The 26,278-nt window shown below is 39.0% G+C and overlaps 2 protein-coding genes across 3 annotated transcripts; one reads left to right on the forward strand and one right to left on the reverse strand.

Moving 5' to 3' along the window:
• Window positions 1–214: 214 nt before the first annotated feature.
• On the forward strand, window positions 215–5,834 carry LOC137724499 (translocase of chloroplast 120, chloroplastic-like). 2 transcript variants are annotated; one of them, XR_011067422.1, is made up of 3 exons: window positions 215–356; window positions 686–4,692; window positions 5,048–5,834. XR_011067422.1 is itself a non-coding variant. In XM_068463241.1 (2 exons), the coding sequence occupies exon 2, from the start codon at window positions 717–719 to the stop codon at window positions 4,593–4,595; it is 3,879 nt and encodes a 1,292-aa protein (XP_068319342.1). In that variant the 5' UTR covers window positions 215–356; window positions 686–716; the 3' UTR covers window positions 4,596–4,900. The 2 variants fall into 2 exon arrangements, 1 of the variants encoding a protein (XP_068319342.1); XM_068463241.1 differs by lacking the exon at window positions 5,048–5,834 and having other exon boundaries at window positions 686–4,900.
• Window positions 5,835–8,500: 2,666 nt separating this feature from the next.
• On the reverse strand, window positions 8,501–9,082 carry LOC137724408 (dirigent protein 1-like). Its single transcript, XM_068463151.1, has one exon. It carries the CDS (start codon window positions 9,080–9,082, stop codon window positions 8,501–8,503), a length of 582 nt encoding a protein of 193 aa, XP_068319252.1.
• Window positions 9,083–26,278: the final 17,196 nt, after the last annotated feature.

Here is a 26,278-nt window from a genome sequence, read left to right on the forward strand (position 1 = left end):
GCACGTGCGAAAAGCCCACCAGGCAAATAGTAGACGCAACAGAGATCCCTTTCCAGTTTCCCGTCCACGTCATCCTGATTGACGACTTTCACGATGATACCGATGAAAATCTCTTGACCGTCAGATGAAATCCCCAGAATCATTTGTGACCGTCCATCAGACTCTTATCCTTTAATTACTCTGCTGGTTGAAGCAATGAAGCCTAGTACAGATATCGGATTCACAAACTAGAAGAAAATCCTCGAGCCTCAGTCTCTCTCTCCTCTCTCTCTCTCTCTCTCTCTCTCTCTCCCCTCTCTGAATCGAAGCGAGGCGAAAGGCAGAGAGCCTTTGTCTCTGTTAACCCAGAAAACCTGGTAAGCTTTTTATCTGCTATTTATTATTTTATAATTGCTCTCCTTTTCTGCATTATTTCTAATTACTCTCCTTTTCTGTCTTGTATTGCTTTTTTTTTTTTTTTTTTTTTTTGTTAATTTTTTTTTTCTGCATAAACCCTAATAAAAAAATCAAGCTAGGATCTGTGGTGTTTCGTTTTAATTTGATTTTGTTATTAGTGATTGATAGATACATACTGGAAATGTTCAATTTTTGGGGATATAAGTTGAATAATCTGATGCTAAAAAGGTTTCTATATGTTCATTCCAAAGCTTGATAATTGGGGTTTTCCGGGTTTTTGTGAATCTAGGGTTTTGAGGCTGCATTCTGAGGATTTGGGGATGGAAAATGGTGATAAGAATGCTGGTGGGTCTGAAGTGGGGGAGAACAAGAGTGTGGAAGTTGAGGTTGTTGAGGAGAGGGTTGTAGAGGGGTCTAATGGACTCAAGGATGACGCTGAAGATGAGGTTTTTAAGGAGGCAATAAAGACACAGGAAAATTTGCAGCAGCAGGGGAGCAAAAAGGATTTAGTGGATGCTGCTGCTGTTGGTGAAGAAAGAAAGGCTGAGATGGTTGGTGGTTTGGGGTTGGACTCTCTTATAGAGAGTCCTAATGTCGAAAAGTTTGAAGAGGCAATTGAAGTTCCTGATGAGGTTGGGAAATCTGATGGTGATGATGGGGAGGAGGCAATCGTGGCTGGTGAAGTGAAGGTGGAAAACATGGTGGGTAAGAACAGCGATGATGAGGTTGGAGTGCCAGTTAGAATTGATGATGGACAGACTATAAAAGAAGTAGTCAGTGAGGAAACAAATGGATTGACAGATGATGGGTTGGTGGGCAGCCAAGAAGATGGAGTAAAAGAGGTTACTCAGGTTGGGGCTGGTGGAGGAATAGCAGGATTAACAGGTGGGGATGAGGCTGATGTAAAGTCTGTAGTTCTTGAGAATATGAAGTTTGAAAAAGTCAATTTTGAATCAAATGGACTTGCGGATGATGGATTGGTGGGTAGCCAAGACGTTGAGGTGAAAGAAGTTTCTGAGATTATTACTGGTGCGGAAGTAGCAGGTTTTACAGATGTGGATGAGGTTGATTCAAAGCCCGATGCAGTTCTTAAGAATAAGGAGCCTGAGAGGAATGATATTGATAGTTCAACTTCAGAGCCAGTGCCTACAGATGAAAAATTAGATACTGAAGATCTTGATTCTCCTCAAGTAACTGAATTTACTAAGGAGATTTTGAAGGAAGTTGGTAATAGTCAGGAGTTAGAGGAGAATTCCTTGAGCATTGAGAATCAGGATGAGAAGACCGTGGAGCTAGCAAGTGCTTCAGATGGCGTTCCTTTGAAGCTTCAAGATGATAATGGTGTGGAACTGCATGATGGAAACATGGATACAGTGCATCAGGAAGGTCATAGTGCTGAATCAAATGATGCCACCCTTAGAATTGAAGAAAAGCAGGAGGAGGATAATAAGACTGAAGAACCGAAAGATACTTTGACTGTTACAGATGCTGAACATCAAGGTTTCAGTAATGGGGAAGTGAAGGACTCTTTCACTGTGCCGGGTTCAGAGCATCACGAGGAAAAATCTGAACCAAAAAGCGTTTCATCTGCTAAACAGCTGTCTGGGGAGGGTGGTGAGGAAAGGATTGTGACATCAGAAAGGGAGATCTCAGCTCTTTCTGAAACATCTGCAACTGAGAAAACAGAGAAGATTCAGGATGGAGCCACTAATTTGAGAACAAAGAGTAACAAAGTTGATCAACCTCAGCGAGTTGGTGAAATTGCATGTGAAGTTCACGACAACATTGCTGTGCCTGAAGAGCCTGAAAAGAAAGAAAACATTCAGGGAGAAAAGGGAATCACTAAAGTGAACAAAGAACAAGAGATTCAGCCTGCACCAGCTCTTTCTTCATCTTTAAATTCTACACAACCAAGTCCCCCTCCTGCTCGTCCAGCTGGCCTTGGTCGTGCTGCCCCACTTTTGGAACCTTCTCCTAGGGTGGTACAGCATCCTCGAGTAAATGGTACAATATCTCATGTGCAAAACCAGCAAATTGAGGACCCCGTTAATGGAGAGGCAGAGGAGTCTGATGAGACTCGTGAAAAGCTTCAGATGATAAGAGTGAAATTTTTACGTCTTGCACATAGACTTGGGCAGACTCCGCATAATGTTGTTGTGGCTCAGGTTTTGTACAGATTGGGATTAGCTGAGCAGCTGCGTGGTAGAAATGGGGGCCGTGTTGGTGCCTTTAGTTTTGACCGTGCAAGTGCAATGGCGGAACAGCTTGAGGCATCGGGGAATGAAGCCCTTGATTTTGCTTGTACCATTATGGTTCTTGGAAAGTCAGGAGTTGGTAAAAGCGCAACCATCAATTCTATATTTGATGAAAAGAAGTTCACTACTGATGCTTTTCAGATGGGGACAAAGAAAGTTCAGGATGTTGTGGGTACTGTGCAAGGGATTAAGGTACGGGTCATTGACACACCTGGACTTTTACCTTCCTGGTCAGACCAGGGACAGAATGAGAAGACTCTCCTCAATGTTAAGCGCTTTATCAAGAAAACACCTCCAGATATTGTGTTGTATTTTGATAGGTTGGACATGCAGAGCAGAGATTTTAGTGATATGCCACTCTTGCGCACCATCACAGACATTTTCGGGGCCTCTATTTGGTTCAATGCAATTGTGGTTCTGACTCATGCTGGATCAGCTCCACCTGAGGGCCCAAATGGTGCCGCTTCTAGTTATGACATGTTTGTCACTTCACGATCTCATGTTGTTCAGCAAGCCATTCGTCAGGCAGCCGGGGATATGCGCCTCATGAATCCTGTTTCATTAGTAGAGAACCACTCCGCTTGCAGAACTAATAGGGCTGGGCAAAGAGTCTTGCCAAATGGTCAGGTTTGGAAGCCTCATTTGTTGTTGCTCTCCTTTGCATCCAAGATTCTGGCCGAAGCAAATGCATTATTGAAGTTGCAAGATAGTCCACCTGGAAAACCTTTTGCAACTCGAACTAGGGCACCTCCTTTACCTTTCTTGCTTTCATCACTCCTTCAGTCAAGACCACAGTTGAAGCTGCCTGAGGAGCAGTTTGGTGAGGATGACAGTCTAGATGATGATCTGGATGAATCTTCAGATTCTGATGATGAATCAGAATTTGATGAATTGCCCCCATTCAGACGTTTGACCAAGGCCCAGGTGGAAAAACTCTCTAAAGCACAGAAAAAGGCATATTTTGATGAGTTAGAGTACAGGGAAAAGCTCTTTATGAAGAAACAATTGAAGGAGGAAAAAAAGCGACGGAAGTTGATGAAAAAATTGGCAGCTGCAGCAAAGGAACTGCCAAGTGATTATGTCGAAAATGTTGAAGAAGAGAGTTCTGGTGCAGCATCTGTACCTATTCCCATGCCAGATTTGGCATTGCCTGCTTCCTTTGATTCTGATAATCCAACTCACCGTTACCGGTACCTAGATTCCTCCAACCAGTGGCTCGTAAGACCTGTTCTGGAACAGCATGGTTGGGATCATGATGTTGGTTATGAGGGTATAAATGCAGAAAGACTGTTTGTTGTTAAAGAAAAGATACCCTTATCTTTTTCTGGCCAGGTTACCAAGGATAAGAAGGACGCCAATGTCCAAATGGAAATTGCTACTTCAATAAAGCATGGAGAAGGGAAAGCGACTTCATTGGGGTTTGATATGCAGACTGTTGGAAAGGACTTGGCTTATACTCTACGAAGTGACACAAGGATCAGTAATTTTAGGAAGAATAAGGCTACGGCTGGTCTCTCAGTTACTCTCCTGGGTGATGCTTTATCAGCTGGTATGAAAGTTGAAGACAAATTTATTGCTAATAAACGGTTCCAATTGATTATGACTGGTGGCGCAATGACTGCCCGTGGTGACGTTGCTTATGGTGGTAGTTTGGAGGCTCAGTTGAGAGACAAAGACCATCCTTTGGGTCGTTCCCTATCAACCCTTGGGCTCTCAGTCATGGATTGGCATGGAGATCTTGCCATAGGGTGCAATATACAGTCTCAGATTCCAGTTGGACGGCATACAAACCTGATTGCTCGTGCCAATTTGAACAATAGGGGGGCAGGACAACTCAGCTTGCGCTTAAATAGCTCTGAACAGCTTCAGTTAGCTTTGATTGGCCTTGTTCCTCTGCTCAGAAAGTTTTTCACTTTTCCTCAACAGTTGCAGTATGGACAATGATGAAAATTAGAATAATACTTGTGCCGTGGCAGCATTGAGGTATAGGTCGTCATCAAGAGTGAGTGAGGAGTTCATCCTGTGATGGCCATCACCACAAGTGAGTGATTCTAAGCTGCTGGTTTCATGTCCTTTCAATCTAGTATTTAATTGATCGTAGTGATTTTAGCTTCGTAACTATATATTGGCAGTTGTTAAATTAAGGTAGTGGACTTGGTGTTGCTTCTATTTCACTCAGGCCTTTGTCTTAATTATCTATATGGGTGTGAAAATTCATTTATATTGCCAAAGTTGTTGATTGCTTGGTATCGCTTCCAATCTCTGCTTATTTAGGTTCTCATGCTCGTAATTCAATACGCATTTCATTTACTTTATATTGTTTGTGGATGGTTGAGGGCCTTGAATATGAAACCGAGTGTTTACTTTCAGTCATTGATATTGTTTGTGCATGGCAGAGGGCTTTGAAAATGACCAAGTTTTTAGTCTTTTGCTGTTGGTGTTTGATCAATGTGAGCTGCACCTAAAGGAAGCCTGGAGTATGAATAATTTTCTGCTTAACCCTGTCCTTCCACTCGTTTTTGTGAGGGAAGGAAAAGAGCAGCACCAATAGCATTCCTCAGATTCTCTTCTAGTAGGGGGAGTCATCCGCAGATGGTGGAAAATAACGAGGTTATCTTTTGCTCAACGCTGTTTTTCTTGTTCTCGTGTTTGTAATGCAATTTTGACAGACTTAATCGTGCATCAGTTAGACCATTGTAAACTCTTCTTTGTAATGCACCGGGAGTTCATTTTTCCGTTTAGATTTTTAGGGGTCGTGCCGTTGCTCGAGTGATTAGATCGGAGTTACGAGGTTTCATTTTCTTCTTTAGAAGACAGGACTATTACTAGTCTTGGTAATGCTTGCCTTGCCTCGGCTCAGTTTTCCTGTCGCGGTGTGTGGCTCATAATTTCGAATTTACTATGATATTAGAAGACTGCCAATTGCTAGGTTCTACTTGCAAGGTGCCAAAAGGTATAACAACCCGTGACCGGCGGCACCCTTTCAAGTGATATATTTGGTTTTGGTGTTTTCATACTGTTGAAATTTTGTATACATCATTGAAGGCGACGGCCTTGGGAGCGGGGAATTGAACACAGGACGTGAGATGCTTGTAAATGCTATTAATTACTTGAGCTCCGAGCCTTTTCGTTTGTCTTGAGGAATTACAGTTTAATATTCGAAGTTCACTGGTCTGCACAACATTTCTTTGATTTTGGAATTTTGTTTTCTGATTTAGTGTAAAGATAAATTTACATAATGAATTGAGTTGCGATGGTATTTTAGGTAGTAAATTTTGTTTAAATAGAAGTTGGTTCTTGAATTAAAAATAATATGAGTGTAAAAGGTAAGTTGGGTATAAAAAGATGTTTCAAATAAAACCTCCTTTTGCGTTATCATTTAAGATTTTGATTGTAGTGTCTTGAATTATCCTATGAAATTATTTTGAGCACTAACGGATAACCATTATCACTCACCTCCGCTACCACCGCATTACCACGGCCATGACCACCAGTCTCACTGTTATGCCGCCACCATCCCCGTGACTACCGCTTTCCCATCACTACCGTCGCCGTTTCCACAACCATCATTGCCGTTTCCTCCACTAGTAAGTTAGTAACACAACTGTACTCATTTCTAGATTTATACCTCCATCAAGTTAAACTATTAATTCTGGAACCTTAAAACTCAAACTCGAAACTCCGTCATTTTCCGTTTCGAATTTCTTTAACTTGCTCAATGAAACAGTAAAAAGATCAAAGTTGTAACTTGTTTTTTATGGGTGTCCAATCCTTTTATACTTCTCACACCCTGTTAATTTTCCTCCTCTTAAGTTTTGGTCGTTGAATTGAATGAATTGAAAAAGATCAAAAGACATAAATTAATAAGAGGTATGTTAAAAATAAAAAGAGGTGTGGTTATCACACCCTGTTCTTTATTAACGTAAAAGAGCAACGTTAAGGGTCTACGACTTCATTTTCTAATTTGGTTCAACTTTCAACTCTTATTTAAATTTTTTTTAGTACATATTTTTACACTAAGGGGAGAGTGCTAAACCACACAATAGGCAACCTAATTTGGTATCGAATTCGTCATCTATAAGATTCGAACCGAATACCTCTCACTTCCAAATGAAAAGGAATACCACCAGACCGTAATACTGAATGACTACCCTTATTTAATTTAAACAACATACATCCAACTCTGCTGCCATATCATTTTAATTGAAAAACAAAAAAAAAACTAATGAAAAAGGCTTGAAAACTTTTAGTTTTAATGATAAGGACAAATGCTGCCATATCATTTTAATTGAAAAAAAAAAAAAAAAACTAATGAAAAAGGCTTGAAAACTTTTAGTTTTAATGATAAGGACAAAACAAAGGGTAAAGTGAATAGTACCATAATTGACTTTTTAGTGTAAAAATGTGATTTTTCGTTAAAGTGAACAGTACTGTGGACTTTTCGTTAAAACTCCCAAAACAAAAAGTTGTGATGATTATAGTATTCATTGTCTTAAAGGTACACCAATGGCCCATACAAATATGTTTTTAGGTGCATTATCTTTTGGACAAGGATTGTCTACCCTCCCACTTTGGGTGTCCTCCCGTGCCCTCTTGTTTGTGTGGTCATAGTTAAGTCACGTCAACATTTTATATTACTATTCATTTTGTCTTATTATCTATAAAAAAATTAATATAAAATGTTGATATAGCTTAACCGTGACCACATAAAACAGGAGGGCACTGGAAGTGGGAGTGCATACAATCCTTGTCCTTATCTTTCATATCGCCGGCAAAGAATTCAAAAGTTTGCTCATCAAATCCAAACACAAAGTACAAAATTTCGGCTGCATAAACCACAAGGCAAGCTACTTGTCATTTGGCAACGTCCTACAACTTCTTGTGTGCGGAATATTTGCCACAGTTTGTAACATTTTACGTGTATTATATGAGAATAATGTGCTTAAGTGTAAAATACAGATAGCTTTAATGAAAATAGGTTTTATATACTTTTTCTTTACCCAAATAATTCAATATACTTCTTTCTTTCCTTCCATGAGAGACCTTCACTCTATTGTATAGAGAGTTTTTCCCCTCTTTTTGTAAAGGTTTCTAATCTTTCTCAAAATCGATGGCTCCGACTCTAGTTTTGGCTGGAGTCGGTTGCCAATTTCCCCTTTCTTTTTCTGTCTTTTCTGTTCCCCTTTTCTGCTGTGTTTTCCTCCTCTACATCTCGATATGTCCTCCTTTTTTTTATCTTTGTGGCATCCCTTCCTCTTGTTCATTTGGGCTTCGATCTCCCTCTTCTGGTATTCGTATTTCAGCCATACTTTCCGTCGAGATGGTGTGTAGAATTCTTGTTCTTCAATCAACTCAGGTGTTTCCAACACCACCACCTTCTCTCTATTGTCTACCATTTCTGGCAGTGTTGCTCATGGTTTTCCATGGGCTTCTTTCTCTTGATAGCCGACTGATTTCTATTTCTTTTAGTTGGTTATCTCTACTTTATAGCTGTGCTCGGAGAAACTGTTCAAGTTTGGATGATGAGTTTGGTGAGGCGATGCTCAGTGATGGTCATGGATTTGTGCAGATCGAGATGTACTGTTTCGGTGGAGACGGCTACAATGGATTTCTTGGTTTTGTGTTTTTTGGTCGTTCGGCTTTAGTTGTTTGGCTGGGCTCTTGTTGGATTGTCTGGTTGACCCCTTTTTTTTCTTGTTTATGTTTCTCTGTTTGTGACCTTTTGTATGTAATCTGGTGTTAATAAAATCTTCCTTGACCATAAAAAATAAAATAAAATAAAATAAATAAATAAAATTCAACATACTTTATTTAATGGCAACCCACATGATTTACACCACAAATCTCATTCAATAATGCAAAATTGTAACATTATATTCAACAATGGCACCACTAGTATCAAGGAAATAAGTCTTGACCAATGCAAATCCATGCGCCAACCGGAAAACACCGGTTCCGGCGATGATGGGCAACTCTCTTACCGACTGCCCAATCGGGTTCCGCCCCAAAACGGACAGACTGCTGCCGCTGTGCTTCCCACTCGTGAAAACAAAGTTCATAGCCGTAAGCAGGCTCACTTCCTCCAGCGAGCTAAACCCATATAGCCCTTGCGCCCGACCAACGAGCTTGGAACTGGGTTTGGGTCCCTTGGTCAAGGGGTTGTCGAAGATGTTGACTAGGCCGAAGTAGGGTGGTGATGTGGAGGTGTTGGATGCGTTGGCCACCGTCACCAAGGTCCGATGCGGGCCGAAAACGACCTCGTGCAAGTAGAAGTGCAGCATGGTCAGCTTCTGTTGTGCATGGGGGAGGTTTTGATACCACCGGTCAATGTTCTCCCTAGGGTTTTCAATGGCGCGCTGTACCATTAATGGCGTGGACAAGCATGTTATGAACAAAAGGTTGAGAAATAGTATTGTACCGACCGTTTCCATTGCTCGCTGTATATATCAAAGCTCGAAGGGCAGGGAGGCATTATATAGTGGAACTCTTGAAGCATCCAAAATATATATTTTGTTTTCTATAGCTATATTTTAATTGTTTTGCCCATTGGTGGTGGCCCATTTTTAAAGTTTTGTATTTGTTCAAATATTATGGTGTTTAAGATTTTATATGTCGGACCAACATTTTCATCCTTCAACGATATGATCCCAACCTCCCACCATTGGCAGAGCCATGTTAAGGGCTATCTTAGTAACTTTCGGTGAAAAATAAAATTTTACAGTAATTTTTATTGATTTTCATAAGCAACCCACTATATATTTAGTTACTAATCCAAATTCTCTCGGTTTAATTATATAAAATTTATATAAGGAATACTTTGGATGCTCTCCCTAATTCTTAACATTCTTTGATTAAAACCTTAATAGTATTTGAAGTTTGATCAAAGTCCCTTGACTTTGTACACATCATTATATTACTATTAATATTTATATTTTTATAGTTTTGACATTAATTGTTTGATATTTTATGAGATTTATAATCCTATAAATTTAAAATCCCTCATTATAATACTATTAGAAACAGTTACAATAAAAAAATTCAAACATTTTGATTGAATAAATGGATAAAAACTGTGCAAAAATAAGAAATACTAAATGGCAAAAGAATGTATCCATAGTGTTAAAAAAATTGGTACATTTCACATATAATAAAGTGGTACATTAATAAAGAAGAGTGGGTACATTATAAATAAATTAGGGTACAGATAAAAGATTAAAAAATTATGAGTACAAATGAATTTTTAAAAAAATATAGGCGCTAAAAGAATTTAATACATGTGTACAAAATAAAACTAAAAAGAAAATACTACAAATTAAAAAAAAATGTTGCAAATTAAAAGTGGGTACAAACTAAAAATATAAATATATGATACAAAGTTTAGGCATAAAACATAAATATACCATATGTAATTTTTCTATCATTGATTAAATATACAATGTCACATGACGGTGTACACATGGGTACAAACACAAATAAAACTTTAAAAAATATGGGCACAAAAAGAAACTAATATATGGGTACAAATTAAAAATGAAATGAAAATTGGTACAAATTAAAAAATATTTGCAAATTAAAAATAGGTACAAACTAAAAATAAAAATATATGACAAAAAATTTAGCCATAAATATAAATATACTAATTGTAATATTTTTAACACTAAAGGAATATATTTTAAAAATAAAAATATTTTATTATTCAAATAATTAATGATGTTATTAATACCCAAAGACCTTGATCAAAAATTGAAAATGAATAGGATTTTAATCAATGGAGTAACAAAAAAAAGAATGTGAACCTAATTTCTCCTTTATATAATACAGTTTACAAACATTCTCTTTTTCTTGCATCCTTTTTTTATTGCTTCTTGTACATGTACAAGTTTGAATTTGTTTGAAATTTAACACATATTTGTTTGGCCACTTAATACTGTGATCTAGTAATATTCATTTTCACTTGTAAATGAGAGATCTTAGGTTCGGTTCTCACCAAAGACAAATTTAAAGTACATTATTGCCAGCCAATTGTGAGGCTAAACCACACCTCCACCCCCTTAGTGTAAATAATATCGATTGTTAAAAAAAAATGTATTTGTTTAATAACGAAAGTTCTTTGCTCACCTTGTGAAAATTTTCTTTATCTAACTGATACTGTGAAAAATACAATATCATTTTTTTTATAAAGATTTAAAGCTTTAAGCTAGCCACCCAGTGAAAAATTTCTAACTCCGCCATTGCCTACCACCTACTAACATAATAATTATGAAGTTGTATCACAAAAGACTTCAATTCAACTAGAAGTAGAAATGTTTATTCTTTACTATAATTTGTGTTGTCAGTTTTTCGATTGATGTGAGAGTTTTTTCTTTCTTCAACAAATATTGCATTAATTGACACCCTGTTGCATGACCAATTAGAATTAACAAGGGAGTTGATTGATAACCATTTTCTTTCTCCCTTTCACTTTTTAAAAACTTAAAGTTGAAACTAAGGGAATGTGTAGAATTATAATTGTATGATTTCCCAGTCAAAACAATGTCATCCATATAAAGTAATAAGATAAGATGAGTCATATGAAAAGTGAAGAGAGAAGGATCGGGCTAGGCTTTAGACAAAACCATGACAGATGATACAAGTACTTAGCGCTGGAACCAAGCACGGGGAGCCTGATTGAGACCATAGAGTGTTGTAAGGAAGTTACATACATTATGAGGGCGATGATGATCCACAAAACCTGGTAGTTGGACGATAGGACTACCCATGAGTAACTGCTAAACTAGAACAAGGTGAATAGTAGCAGGTTTAACAACCGAACTAAAATCTCATCATAATCGAACCCATGTTGATGCAAAAATTTAGCAACCAAATGGACCTTATACCTCTCAATAAAATGATCTGCATTATGCTTAATCAGACAAAACCATTTGCATCCAACTAAATCTTGAGAGGGATGTGATGGAAAAAGAGACAACCTACTAGTTTTAAGTAAAGCATTAAATTCCTCTGTCATTGTTGCACGCCATTCAGGGAAAAGTTGGTAGGCTTGACAAGATCAGAGACAAAGGCCGTGAGTGCATGTGGAAGTGGATAAGGGACGGTGCCCTCAATGGATTGTTTGTGTTTGGAATGACCGGTATAAGAGCGGATTGCCATGGGATAGAGGGAAGAAGGCACGACATGTTCTGGATGGGGCATGCCAGTGGCTGGATTGGGCTGCTGAGGAATAGGCACGTGGCTGGGTTGCTGCAAGCCAGAGGCTGGAGGACTGGGAATGGGTTGTGGTTTAATGGCTCGCGCTCTGGGCTGAGGCACTAATGAGACAACATGGTAGTATGGTGGCTAGAACTGGACAAGGCCTGTTGAAGCAGTGGCCAGATGAGAGACAGGCTCTGGGCCTTGGGCTGCGCCATGTGCAGAGGGAAGTGGGCTGGACAGCAAGGGCTGAGCAGCAGCTAGGCTCCATGAGGAGAAGCACGGCAGTAGACAGGGCTGCAGGGGTAGGAGGGTGAGCAAGACGAAATGTCATTTCGAATGTGACATGGCGGGAGATGAAAACTCGATTTGTCTCTGGATCAAGGCATATATTGCAACTTGTAACCTACAAAAACACATTCTTTGGAACGAGGTCCCAGTTTGTCAGTAGTATAAGCTTCTAGGTGCAGGTAACACGCAAAACCAAACTTACAAAGAGAGGACAAATTTGGGTGACGACCAAACTCAAGGGTTTTTTGGATGAACATGATGCAATACAAGCTATCCCACCTTGTAAATGTGGAACCATAAAGGAAGTCAAGCAATACCGCGCGAACCAGAAGAGTACGAAGTCCTCATGGGATTAGACGATACATATGCTGCTGCCCGTGGCCAAATTCTTCTAATGGACCCGCTTCTTCCAGTTAATCAAACCTATTCACATCCTACGAGACGAGAAGCCACGCAATGTTTCATCTGCTACCACAGCCACACTCAATATTACAGCAGCATTTGCGGTTCGAGATAGTAACTGTGGATTTGGTAGAGCCCCACGCGATCTCCATCTGAGTGACAAATGCGACATGATTGGACATATCTCCAAGACCTGTGGATCACATCTCAAGTGTGGCTTTTGTAATTTGAAATTACACATAATTGATACCTGTCAGAAACCAAGGAAGACCAAAGACACACAATTGATACCTATCAGAAGCCCATGGACCTGCGCACACCCAAAGTGAATCATGCTCAGACCAACGAGGCCTCATGCACACAATCTAGTCCTTTCTCTATAGAACAATACCAAAACCTTTCGGCTTTACGGGGCAGCAATAAGTCATCAATCACGGTCAATCTTGTAGGTGCTTCATCCGGTCCCCATAGCCCCGCAAGTAAATCACTTCGGGGCATCGCTCTTTGGAAAGATTTAGTATGAATCCTTGATTTATAGGCGATTGACCACATATCGTTTGTATTACAGGACCTACGCTTGGGGTCGATGATTGGGACGAGAACTTAACATGAGGACTCTATTATCTACTTGCCCTCTGGTTAAGCACACATGTTCTACTTGCCCTCTGGTTAAGCACAGGGAATGCCTACCTGATGCCTCATCGTATAAAGACTAGTTGGGCGACTCATCTACGTATCCATCACACGTCCCGACCTTGTCTACTCGATTCACGTACTCAGTCGCTTAATGGATAAGCCACGAACAATACACATAGAGGCATCACATCAGGTGTTACACTACATCAAAAGCACACCTGGGCAAGGTCTGTTTTGCCTTCACAAAGCTCCATCCAATGAAATGTTTTCTGCGACGCATATTGCGCACAATGTTGTGACACTCGACGATCAGTCACCAGGTAATGCATATTTCTCGGAAGGTGACTTGGGGATCTTGCACACAACATCCTGTCAAGCTATATTGTGATAACCAAGCTGCACTCCCCATTGCCTCGAATCTTGTATTTCATGAACGGACCAAACCCATAGAGATATATCGTCATCTTGTTAGAGAAAAGGTTCCAAGCGAAATGATCAAGACAGCCCACATTACCAACATCACAACAACCAGCTGACATTATTATTATTATCCATACTAAAACCCGGTGGAAAACCACTGTTCATTAACAGTGAAATTCCGGTTTTGCCCCTAATCCAACGCACAGTTTTCAGCCTTCTAACAGATGCTACACGAATTGGCGATTTTGCCCCTCTGTCCACTGTGCTCTTGGTGATGTGTGCCTGTGTGGTGCGTGCGTGTGCGTGTTGTGTTTTGTGGAAAAGATGCTGGGAGCATATTTTGGTTGATTTTGGTTTATATTATGCCACGTGTTGATCATCCCCTTCCATTTGAGAGAGAGGTATGGTGGTGGTAACGAAGTTCCATTTCTCTAAAAAAGATAATGAATGGCAGAAATATATATTTATATATATATATATATGTATATATGTATATGGCTGTGGTCGTAATGAAGGTCCAATATTAAAGTCAGAAGTCATGACGCGAAGTGGCAGAAAAAAAAAAAAAAAAAAAAAAATTAAGATATATTTATATTTATATCTACTAAAGCTCAGTTGGCCTTCACTGTTCATCATGTGGGAGGGGCGGCTGTTCACCAGCAGTGAACTCCTGTCCTCCCATTCCTTCCTTGGCGGGCCATTTTACCTTCTCTCCTGCAGGAAAATGACCTCCTTACGCTTATTGTTACCCTTCTTTTCTTCGGGATTCTTTGGCTCTTTGGCCACGTGTTGATCATCCTGGGCATCTTTTTTGAAAGTAGATTGTCTGTCCTTCTGTTTGGATGCTCTTTCCATCAATTTTTATTTGTATTGTTACGGTTAAGATACGTTAATATTTTATATTTCTATTATTTTTTACCTTATTATCACTAAAAAAAAAATCAATATAAAATATTAACGTAATTTAATCGTGATCGCATAAAATAAGAGGAAATAAAAAAATCACTCAAAAAGAAAGCAGACAATCTGCCTCCATCTTTTTTCCATTCTGACTGCCTCTGTTATTTTATTTTTGCATCGCCATCCCACTCTCTCTTGGATTCCAGCATTTTATCCTTACCTAATTCACACCGGGCAGTAATGGTACATGCATTTCCACCCAAACATAATTAAAAAACCTTACCTCACCACACCTGGCAGCAATGATGCATGCCTTGCCACCAAAAAATAATTAAAAAAACAAAAATCTGGAATATGCACAGAAAAATAATAATTAAAAAACACAACCTCATGAGTGAGATAGGACGCCTCTCACCAAAAAAATAATAATTAAAAAACACAACCTCATGACATGTAGAACAGTTCCCCACAACTGTTCATCACGTCTTTCCTTTCTTCCGCTGTGCTCCTCGCAAATGCCCTCGGTTTCTTCTTTGCTTTCTATACTGTTTACGTTTGCTACAGTTAAATTCCGTTTTGTCCTTACTGGCCTCGCGTCTATCGACCCGTTCTTGCTTTTTTTTTTTTTTTTTTTTTACCCACGTACATCATTTGGGAGACAGAGAAATATAAAATAATAATTAAAAAACTGGTGGTAGGACCAAAAAGATTGGATGCATGGGTGCCAGGACCAAAAAGATATTTGAAAAATGGGAATTAAAGCAGGCCACATGGTTTGTGGCAGCAAACAATAAACAATTATAAAGCGAATTGAATGTATGAAAAAACAATTGTTAAAAAGGGAGCATTTTTCATCATCTCGTTTAGTGTGATGTATGATTATCGTTCTATTTATCATAATTAAATGAGTTTGAATTTAGAAATTCGTATAGTAAATAAGTATAAATCTTAAAATTCAAACTTATTTAACGGTGATAAATAAAATAGTGAACATACATCATACTAAATAGTGGTGAGCAAAAATACACTCTATTAAAATATTAGGATGCCAGATGGCATCATCTATGATTAACAATTGTACAGAAGATATTAGTAGGTTAAAAGAGTTAGTTAGAGATTGTTAGCAGTTGGAGGTCGATATTAATAGAGGCTTGTAAAGAAAGAAAGGCAATTAATGAAAAGTATATTGTTTTGGTATCTCTCTCGGTACAATCGCAGAAGACGTAGAGCAAGTTCTAACATTGGTATCAGCCAGTTCGATCCTCTCGATCCTTCGAAGTTGTATGTTGCGGCAAGCTTCGCGCAAGAATATGGAGTCCCGAGTTTCGAATTTGGAGACGATGATTGATGAAGTCCAGCAATCGCATGAGAAGGTTCAGGCAAATTTAGAGCTGATTATGGGGCAATTACAAGCGCTCATGGCAAGGGGTAATGGGGGATCTTTGAGGGATTCTTCAGAAGCAACCTTGGGCGAGAATCAATTTCAAGATCACAGGAACCTCAAACCCAGATCATCAAGAATTTGGGCATAACTTCAATCAGCAACATTGGTCACCGTTGTTGAAGTTGGAGTTTCCAAGATTCAATGAAGTCGACGATCCATTAAGGTGGATTTACAAGGTTGAGCACTACTTTGATTTTTTCAACATCGACGAGTGAAATTGGCGTCCTTTCACATGGAAGGTGAAGCTTTACAGTGGTTTCAATGGGTGAGATGTTTGACGAATTTCCCTAATCGGAAAGATTTCACTGCAGTGTTGTGCCAAGAATTTGGTCCCTCAGAACTTGAAGACTCGGCTGAAAGTTTGGTTCAATTGCAACAATCTAGCACTTTCAGGGATTATGTCATGAACTTTCAAAGGTTGGCAAATCGCATAAGGGATATCAGCCTTTCCTTACTCAAATCTTGCTTTATCGGTGGTCTTCGATCGGAATTACGCCATGATGTTAAGCTGTTAAAACCCATAGATGTATTGGAAGCAGCAGCTTTTGCCCATCAAATTGATGCAAAGATCGCATATTTGAAGGTGAAATCTAGTACTAAAACTCCTTTTGTGCAATCAAATTTTTGAACTCCATTTCAGAATATTAATTCCAATATTGTGTATGAGAATCGTGTTCAACCCACTAATATCAGAAAGTTAACACTTGAGGAAGTCGATCACTGTCGAAAAAAATGGCTTATGCTTCCATTGTAAGGAGAAATATGCTAGGGGTCATAGCTGCGAAAGGAAGCAATTGTCGTTAATAGATGTGCAAGACTTTGAATTGTGCGATAATGTTGAAGTGGAAGATGAGGAACCAGAAATCATAGCATGTGCCTTGTTTGGGACCCCTGCACCTTTATCAATTCAGACCATGAAAGTCACATGTTATATCAAGTATTGTTCTGCCACCATTTTGATCGATTCAGGTAGTTCTCACAATTTCATAGATGTGTGATTGATTAGGAGATTGAAAGGTTTATTGGACACTATACATGTTTTTAATGTGAAAATTGCTGATCGGGGTAGGTTGCTACTCAAGGAACCTTGTCTCGAGTTCCTATAACAATTCAAGGTTTCAAATGTGTCTCGGACCTTTATGCTATAGCTTTGGGAGGATGTGATGTTGTACTTGGAGTGCAATGGCTTAGAACCTTAGGCCCTATATTATGGGATTTCGATAAGTTGTATATGCAGTTCACAAGGCATTCTCAGACATTTTGTATCACTAGACCAAAGGTATCTCAGGAACATCTCCAGGATATTTCTACATTTCAGATGCAGAAACTACTGCATCAGGAGACAACAGTGGGGGCAGTTTTGTTCCATATTGAATTGGAGGAAGTAGGGTTATTCCAAATAGATGTTGCACAGATAGACGAGCATACTCAAAATCTCACACCGTTTCAACAACAACAATTGCATAATTTGCTGGATAAATATGAGATGGTCTTTCAAACTCCCAAGTCCTTACCACCTCACAGACTTCAAGACCACAAAATTCCACTGATTCAGGGTAGCAAACCTCCAAATAGTCGACCCTGTAGATATAGACTGGTTCAAAAAGTTGAGATCAAGAAGAGTGTTTCTGAATTATTGGAAGCAGGTTTTATAAAAGTGAGCAACAACCCATATTCTTCTCCAGTGATCTTGGTGAGGAAAAAAGATGGAACTTGGCGCATGTGAATAGACTACAGAGGTCTTAACTCCATCACCATTAAAGATAAGTTTCCTATTCCACTTATTGATGAACTGTTGGATGAGTTATGTGGTGCACAATATTTTTCAAAGTTGGACTTAAGGGCAGGATATCATCATATTAGAATGCATCCCGATGATGTTGAAAATACAACATTCAGGACCCATGATGCCCATTACGAGTTCTTAGTAATGCCATTTGGCTTAACTAATGCTCCTGCCACTTTTTAATGCCTTATGAATGACATCTTTCGACTATATTTGAGGAAATTTATTCTTGTCTTCTTCGACGATATATTGGTCTATAGCTCATCTTGGCAATTGCATTTGGATCATTTACAAGTAGTTTTCGAGACATTAAAGGTGCATAATTTGTTTGTGAAACAATCTAAGTGTGCATTTGGTCAGTCACAAGTTAAATATCTTGGGCATATTGTTTCCAAGGATGGTGTATCTGCTGATCCTACTAAACTAGACTCTATAGCCAAATGGCTTATTCCTAAGTCTGTAAAAGCTTTGAGAGGGTTCTTGGGATTAACGGGGTATTATAGGAAATTTATTCCTCATTTTGGCAAAATCATAAGTCCATTGACTGCATTAACATGAAAGGACAATTTTCATTGGTCTGATGCAGCCACTACAACTTTTAATACTCTTAAGGAAGCAATGTTATCTCCTCAAGTTTTAGCATTACCAGATTTTACTAAGCCTTTTGTGATCGAAACTGATGCCTTAGGTCATGGTATTGGTGCTGTGCTCCAACAGGATAGGAACCAGTTGCTTTCATTGGTAAAGCGCTTTGTCCAAGAAATCAGGTGTTATCTGTATATGAGAGGGAAATGTTGGCAATTTTGCATGCCATTCACAAGTGGCAGTCTTATTTAGTGGGAAGTCACTTCATCATTCAAACTGATCAGCACAATTTGAAATATTTCCTTGAGGGTAGAGCCTATACTCCATTTTAACAGAAGTGGGTTACCAAACTACTTAGGTTCGATTATGAAATTCAATTCAAACAAGGTTGTAATAATCAAGCTGCTGATGCCTTATCAAGACCTCATTTGAATGTTTCCAATTCCGATGATTAACTACTTATTGGAATGGAAGTGTTGGCTATTTCTTATCCCTATTCTCAGTGGTTAGATGAATTGAGAAGAGATATGGACAAGGATCCTTGGATACTACCAAAAATTCGAAGCCTGATGTCTACAGATGACAATGCTGTCACAGTGGCTACCTTAAAGTTTCAAGTGGATAATGGTCTTCTTAAATACAAGAACCAAATTGTTCTTAATCCTACTAGTCACTGGAGGAGCAAGGTGTTCACTGAGAACCATTCTACACCTATTGTTGGTCATGAGGGTTTTTTTAAGACATATAAGAGGATTTCCATATGCTTTTATTGGGAATGAATGAAGAAGTTTGTGAAGGAAATGGTAGCGTGTCGTTCAATATGCCAACAAAACAAATATAAGACTTTGTCTCCTTCTGGATTGTTGCATCCTCTACCTATACCCACCAAGATTTGGACTGACATATCCATGGATTTCATTGTGGGCCTCCCTTCATGTAGAGGTAAATCTGTAATTTGGGTTGTTGTGGATCGATTGTCCAAATATGCTCATTTCACTGCTGTTGGTCATCCCTATTCGACATCTATGATTGCTCAACTCTTTGTTGATAACATTTTCAAACTCCATGGCATGCCTAATTCCATAGTTAGTGACAGAGATTCGGTTTTCTTAAGCAAATTTTGGAAAGAGTTCTTTCATCTTCAAAAGTCTTCCTTGTGTTTCAGTTCTGGTTACCATCCTCAAACAGATAGTCAAACTGAGGTTTTGAATCGATGTCTTGAAACATATTTGAGATGCTTTTGTAGTTTGCAACCAAAGAAATGGGTTTCCTGGCTTCCTTGGGCAGAGTGGTCATTCAATACAAGTTTTCATTCTGTAACCAAGATGACTCCATTCAAGATTGTGTACGGCCAAGCTCCACCGACAGTGCATGCTTATGACACTGGTACCACTAAGGTAGATTCTATGGACCAAGCTTTGAAAGAAAGGGATCGAATTTTATCCTTACTCAAAAGCAATCTAGAAGCTGCTCAATGTCGAATGAAGGTTCATGCTGATAAAAAGAGGTCTAAAAGGGTATTTGAAGTAGGAGATTCAGTTTATCTGAGATTGGTTCCATACTAATAATTGTCTTTAGCTTCCCACCCTTTCATAAACTTCAACCAAGATTTTATGGTCTATTTCAAATTCTGTCCAAAGTTGGTCATATGGCTTATAAGCTCAAGCTACCACATCATTCTAAACTTCACCTTGCGTTCCATGTATCTTCTCTAAAAAAACATTTGGGTTCAAATATCCAACCTATTGTTCCATTGCCTGTTATCACAGATTCAAGTATTCTTCAAGATGTTCTACTGGCAATATTAGACCGAAGATTGGTGAAAAGACATAATTCTGCAGTGACCAAAGTTCTGGTGCATTGGTACAACCACTCCAAGGAGGATCCAACGTGGGAAAACTATCAGGAGCTCAAACTTAAGTTTCTAGAAATTGCGCAACTATGATATACTTTGTTGATGTTGTCATGTTTTGTCTAATTCATTGTATGCATGCTATTGTCAGATTAGTTAAGTTTTCTGTTGTGTTGTGTCAAAGTGCTTGTGTTTGATGGGGGTATTGTTAGGATACCAGATGGCATCATTTGTGATTAACAATTGTACGGTAGATATTAGTAGGTTAAATAGTTAGTTAGAGATTGTTAGGAGTTAGAGTTCGGTATTAATAGAGGCTTGTAAAGAAAGAAAGGTAGTTAATGAAAAGTATATTGTATGGGTGACCCACTGGGAAGTTCTCGTGTGAGTTCCTAGAAACAAAATCGTAAGGGCGTGGTCAGGGCCTAAAACGGACAATATCATGCTACGGTGGAGTCGAGTCCAGGATGTGGTGAGGGCCCGGGCCGGGATGTGACAATTTGGTATCAGAGCCAAACCTTGGCTGTATGTGTGTTGACGAGGACGTTGGGCCCCTAAGGGGGGTGGATTGTAACATCCCACATCGCCCAGAGGAGTGGATCCTGTAAACCTTATATGTATATTCCCATCTCTACCTAGCGCAAGGCCTTTTGGAAGCTCATTGGCTTCAGGTTTCATCGGAATTCCGAAGTTAAGCGAGTTTGCGCAAGAGCATTTCCAAGATGGGTGACCCACTGGGAAGTTTTCGTGTGAGTTCCCAGAAACAAAATCGTGAGGGCGTGGTAGGGACCCAGGCCAAGATGTGACAATTTGGTATCAGAGCCAAACCCTGGCCACGTATGTGCTGACGAGGATGTCGGGCCCCTAAGGGGGGTGAATTGTAACATCCTACATCGCCCAAGAGAGTGGATCCTATAAGCCTTATATGCATATTCCCATCTCTACCTAGCGCGAGGCCTTTTGGGCAACCTGTACGACAAAGTCGGAGTATTATTGCAACCTGTACGACAATGTCGGAGTTGCCTAAAACATAAATGTAGTCATGCCATAACTCCATCATTTCAACTAATACCATAAACTCACTTGAACTTACCTGTATGTCATGTGTTCACCTTTGCACTTTAAAGCATTCACAATAATTATGTGCAGATAATATACATATGGATTTGCCATGATGCAATCTAATACCCAACCATAACATAGTGTTTCCAATTTCCAAATATATATAGACATACAACATGGCATGAAATGCATAATCTATAATGCCCCATTTCCAAACTCTTTATTTTCGGGAATAATTATCGGTGATAAGCCCAACTAGACACTAGTTTAATTAACTATCATTACTTACGTTTCCTTAATTTAATTTCTTGATTCTTCTCACATTGATTTATGACCAACATTTAACCACCAAATCATAAGGTTAAATCTCACATTTTCCACCAATGTCCCTCACATTGCTCATTTCCCCAAACAAGGCTATTGTCTCAATTATTTAGTCTCATTTATTATATGGATGCATCTAATGTCTCGTTAGACTGCCTGCGTACCCTAAACAGGGATTAAGTCATTCGTAGTTCGTACTAGTCCTCCAAAGCATTCACATAAATTATATGAAATATTCAATTTATAAACGTTTATGGAGATGTCAATCTTATATATATATATATATATATATATATATATATGTGTGTGTGTGTGTATATATATATATATGTACACGATAGAAAGGAAAAGACCCACTCACCTTGGCTTTGCGCTACAACACCTAAGCACGAATATCGAGACGTCACGAATGATCCTTACCTAGAACAATTATTCAGTCACGTCTCAGAACTCTTACCCATAGAACCTATAGTTTACATAAAACACATCCTAAGGACATTCGAGAATGATTTGAGATCTATTGACCAAAAGTCAACCTTCGGTCAAAGATCAACGGTAGGGTCCACAAATCCACGTAACTCAATCTGGAAGATCCGCATCTTAGATTTCCGATCCGAAACTTCTAAAGATACACATTAAACTTCTAGAACATAATACTAAAGTTTCATTACGATTCAACGGTTGGATCTCTGCCAATTGCCAATTCAAGTGGCGGTCAATGTTTTATTTTACGAACTTACAAATCCAATTTGGGAAGATCCGTACGTAAGATTTCTAATCCATAAGTTTCTAATATCCTCAAATATTACATACCATAATCAATTAAAATTTCGTGACGATCCAATAGTCGGATCGTCAATTCATGCAAGGACCTCTTAATGGCCAACTAGGTGGTCAATTATGAAACTATATTAAACATCATAATTTCACTAAATGGATGTCAAATGTGGAATCGGGGCTTCAAAATTAGCCTAGAAAGGTCAGGTGGTGTCTCGGCCTACGCGCCACCACAAGCGTCGTTGCGCGTGGTGGCCAGCCGCCATGGTTCGTCGGAAAATTCCACTATTTCTAAAAATTCTAACATTTCATAGAAATGAAGATCTTAAAGAGACGAACAACTTTCATACCTGCCATGAAGTCCAAAAGTGAACGGAAGATGGTCAATTTTTCCCACGAAGCCGGTAGGTGCCTAAAGCTTCCCAGTGTCGATTTGTCGTCTATGATGGTCCAACGAGCTCAAGGTTGGTTGGGTTTTGCTCCTGGGATGATGGGCTACAAAGCCCAAGTGGTGGCATCGGCCATCGCTTTGCCGTTTTGCCGAAAAAATCAAAAAAGATAGCCGGACCATCGTGAGAACTGTCAACTTTCGTGGCCTCAAACCGCCACATACAAAGGTTAATCAAGGTGGTTCTGACTCATAGGTGACCCGCGATTATTTTCATAGTCTTCATGTGATGGTAGCACTTGAGCGTATTTATTTACATCCAGTCTTGTCGTACAGACCACTTTAGGTGGTTTTGACTCGTGTGCAGGTATACTTATTGAGCTATTAGAACTTTAGGTGGTTGCGAGTCGTGTGTAGGTATACTTATTGAGCTATTAGCTAGCATGTTGATGAGCTATTGCCTAGCATGTTATTGAGCTATTGAAACTTTAGGTGGTTCAGACTCGTGTGTATGTATACTTATTGAGCTATTGGCTAGCATGTTGATGAGCTATTGCATAGCATGTTATTAAGCTATTGGCTAGCATGTTGATAAGCTATTGATTCTGCCGTACAAGTCACATGAGGTGACTCCAGCTAGCATGTTGATGAGCTATTAGCTAGCATGTTATTGAGCTATTGGCTAGCATGTTGATGAGCTATTGGCTACCATGTTATTGAGCTATTGGCTAGCATATTGATGAGCTATTGGCTAGCATGTTGATGAGTTATTGATTCAGCCGTACAAGTCACGTAAGGTGACTCCGGCTAGCATGTTGATGAGCTATTGGCTAGCATGTTGATGAGTTATCGATTCAGTCGTACATGTCACGTTAGGTGACTCTGGCTAGCATGTTGATGAGTTATTGGTTCAACCGTACATGCCACAATAAGTGGATCCGGCTGACATACCATTTCATATTGATTTATTTCACCTGGGTTACTTATTCTTGTTGAGATATTTGACACAACATAGCTGTGAGACTGTTATTTTGGTTATGGTTTTTTGTTATAGTCACACCTGTTATTTTCTAGGAAATTATATAGGTGTTATGGTGAGGGGTTACTGCCTTTGGTAATTGAAATTGATTTGAAAAGTTTTGTTTCGCTCACTCACATTTTCTATTTTTGCACCCATCTAGGTTTTAGCAGCAGAGTTCTGTATCGACGAGGATTCGTGGTACTTTTCAGTACAAATGTCTTCTTATGATGGTATAATCATTATCTTACCTAATTGTACTATACCTATGCTTTGTATCACTCGTGAAATGAGTCCAAACCCGCTCATCGCGCACTCGTGTACTTAAGCATTTTTAGTTTTTAATTTATTCACATTTTAAACACTATCATACTTTATGGCTTCGTCACCTTCCAGGTGTCAGCCAGCACAGCTCGAGTAAGAACCAGCATCCTGGTAGGAACATGAGGCATATCATTTGACACCAGAGGAAATTGCTGACTGGGAAGTTCTCGTGTGAGTTCCCAGAAACAAAACCGTGAAGGTGTGGTTGAGGCCCAAAGCGGACAATATCGTGCTATGGTGGAGTCGAGCCCGGGATGTGGTGGGGGCCCGGGCTGGGATGTGACATTTGGTATCTCTCTCGGTACAATCGTAGAAGACGTAGAGCAGGTTCTAACATAAAAGGTATGAGAAGCCGATTTAGTGCTCTTCTACCCCACATGTTTGACCCTGTTTGATGCCAGCTTGCTCGTTGTTTTTCTTCTTTTGCATAACCTTCCTATGCGTTCTCCACTGTTTTGCCACGCGTCGATCATCATGGATAAGTTCTCTTTAATTGCATCTCTCCAAATCTCCTTCAGTTTCCATTTGCTTTTCTTTTCTCAACCTTTGGTTTCCAATCTTCTCATCTTTCTCAGCCAAATCATCTGTGCAAATTTCTTGCGTTTAAAACCCTTGGAAAAATAAATAGTTGCTGCATCTTGAATTTAAAATCCTTGGGCAGTACTGATTTTGTTGGTTTTTCAATTTTATCAAGGTGGATTTGTTACCACCAAGGTCTACCTCTGTTTGGTGGTGAGTTTTTTTAACCTTTATAGTATTACGGTTTTATTTTATTTTGTAGTTTTCCATGTTCAAGTGGGATTTTTGTATGATTTTTTTTTCTTCTAATTTTGGGTGTTTTCTTTATATCGTTAAATCCGATGTCTGGGTGTATGATTTGTTTTCATTTCAGAACACGTTGCTCTATATTTTTTGGAATTTAGTTTTTGTAATTTTTGGTGTTTTGTTTATATCCTTGGAACTGTCGTATGGTTGTATGATTTGCATCTTTTTTTGTTTTAGGACACTTTGCTCTTTGCTTTTTCGGGCTTCTATGTGTAGCTTCGAAGCCGTTTATGCTTAAGGTAAATAATTTCAGTTTTTTCCTTTTAGCATTTTCTGCAACAGATTTTATTTTATTTTTTTTAATATTGTGAAGTTGTGTTTTCTATAGTGTGAAAGTCGAATATGTGGGAATTATATATATTTTAGATTTTGGTGTCTTTTAGGGTTTTATTCTGGAGCTTGCAAGCCATTTTTGGGTCAAGTATATACTTTATCTCTTTGCTGTTAAATTTATTTTTTATTTCGGTTTTTTTATTGTTTGTGGTTCAATTTTTCCCTGAAAATTTAAAAAGAGAGGAATTGTCATGATTAATTTTCCGTATTCAATGTCAAATTATCAGTGTATGAAGGCAAGATAAAATTTCTATGTCAAATTGTGATAACCCGTCCCGAATTATTTTTAACGTTAGTGTGAAAAGATGATTTTTCCCCTGGACGATAATTGTGTTGTAGGGTGTTTGGTTTGTTTTTTTTTTTTTGTTTGTGGGCTGCCATCTGGACCTCACCCACACATACTCACACCCGTGGACCCTCTCTCTCTCGAATTTCTTCCATTTTCTTCCCCATCCTTTGCAATTGTACGAACAACTCTCATCCAACCATTTCATGCACGAATCGAAGGTTTGAAGGTTGGTTTTGGACTCCTTGCAAGCCCAGGAACTCAACCATACCATTTTTAGGACCTAAGAACTTCGGAAACCTAAGACCCAAGGAACCCCGAATTTGAGCACTGTTCATGCACATGTGATCGTGAGGCTTTTAGAAGTTTTTAAGGTGTTAGGGAGCTTTAGAATCTTGTCACAAAGCTCGGGGAACAAGTTTGAAGGCTTTTGGACGTCGGGATAGCAAGTTCTAATTGGCCGAATTTTGTGAAATTTCTTCGGCGAGATTCCGACATTTTTGGGGCTTCAAAGTGGTAAGGTTTTGTTCTACCCATTGTAAGCTTCATTTTGGTACAAATTTCTTGGAATTTGGTTAAGAAATGAAGAAGATATGAAGATTTGAAAATTTTCCCAGTTTCCGGCGACGCAAACGGCAGCAGCTCCGGCAAGGATCACTGGAGAAGACGACGAATATTTCGTCAACTCTGACGAAATATTCCTAACGGAAATTAACGGGGTCAAGTTAGTTTTAACGGAATATGCTTGCTTTTGGACGAAATATTCCCTAACGCCGTTAGGGATT

The sequence above is a fragment of the Pyrus communis genome, chromosome 2 (genome assembly GCF_963583255.1).
Source record: "Pyrus communis chromosome 2, drPyrComm1.1, whole genome shotgun sequence".
NCBI classification, from domain to species: Eukaryota; Viridiplantae; Streptophyta; class Magnoliopsida; order Rosales; family Rosaceae; genus Pyrus; species Pyrus communis.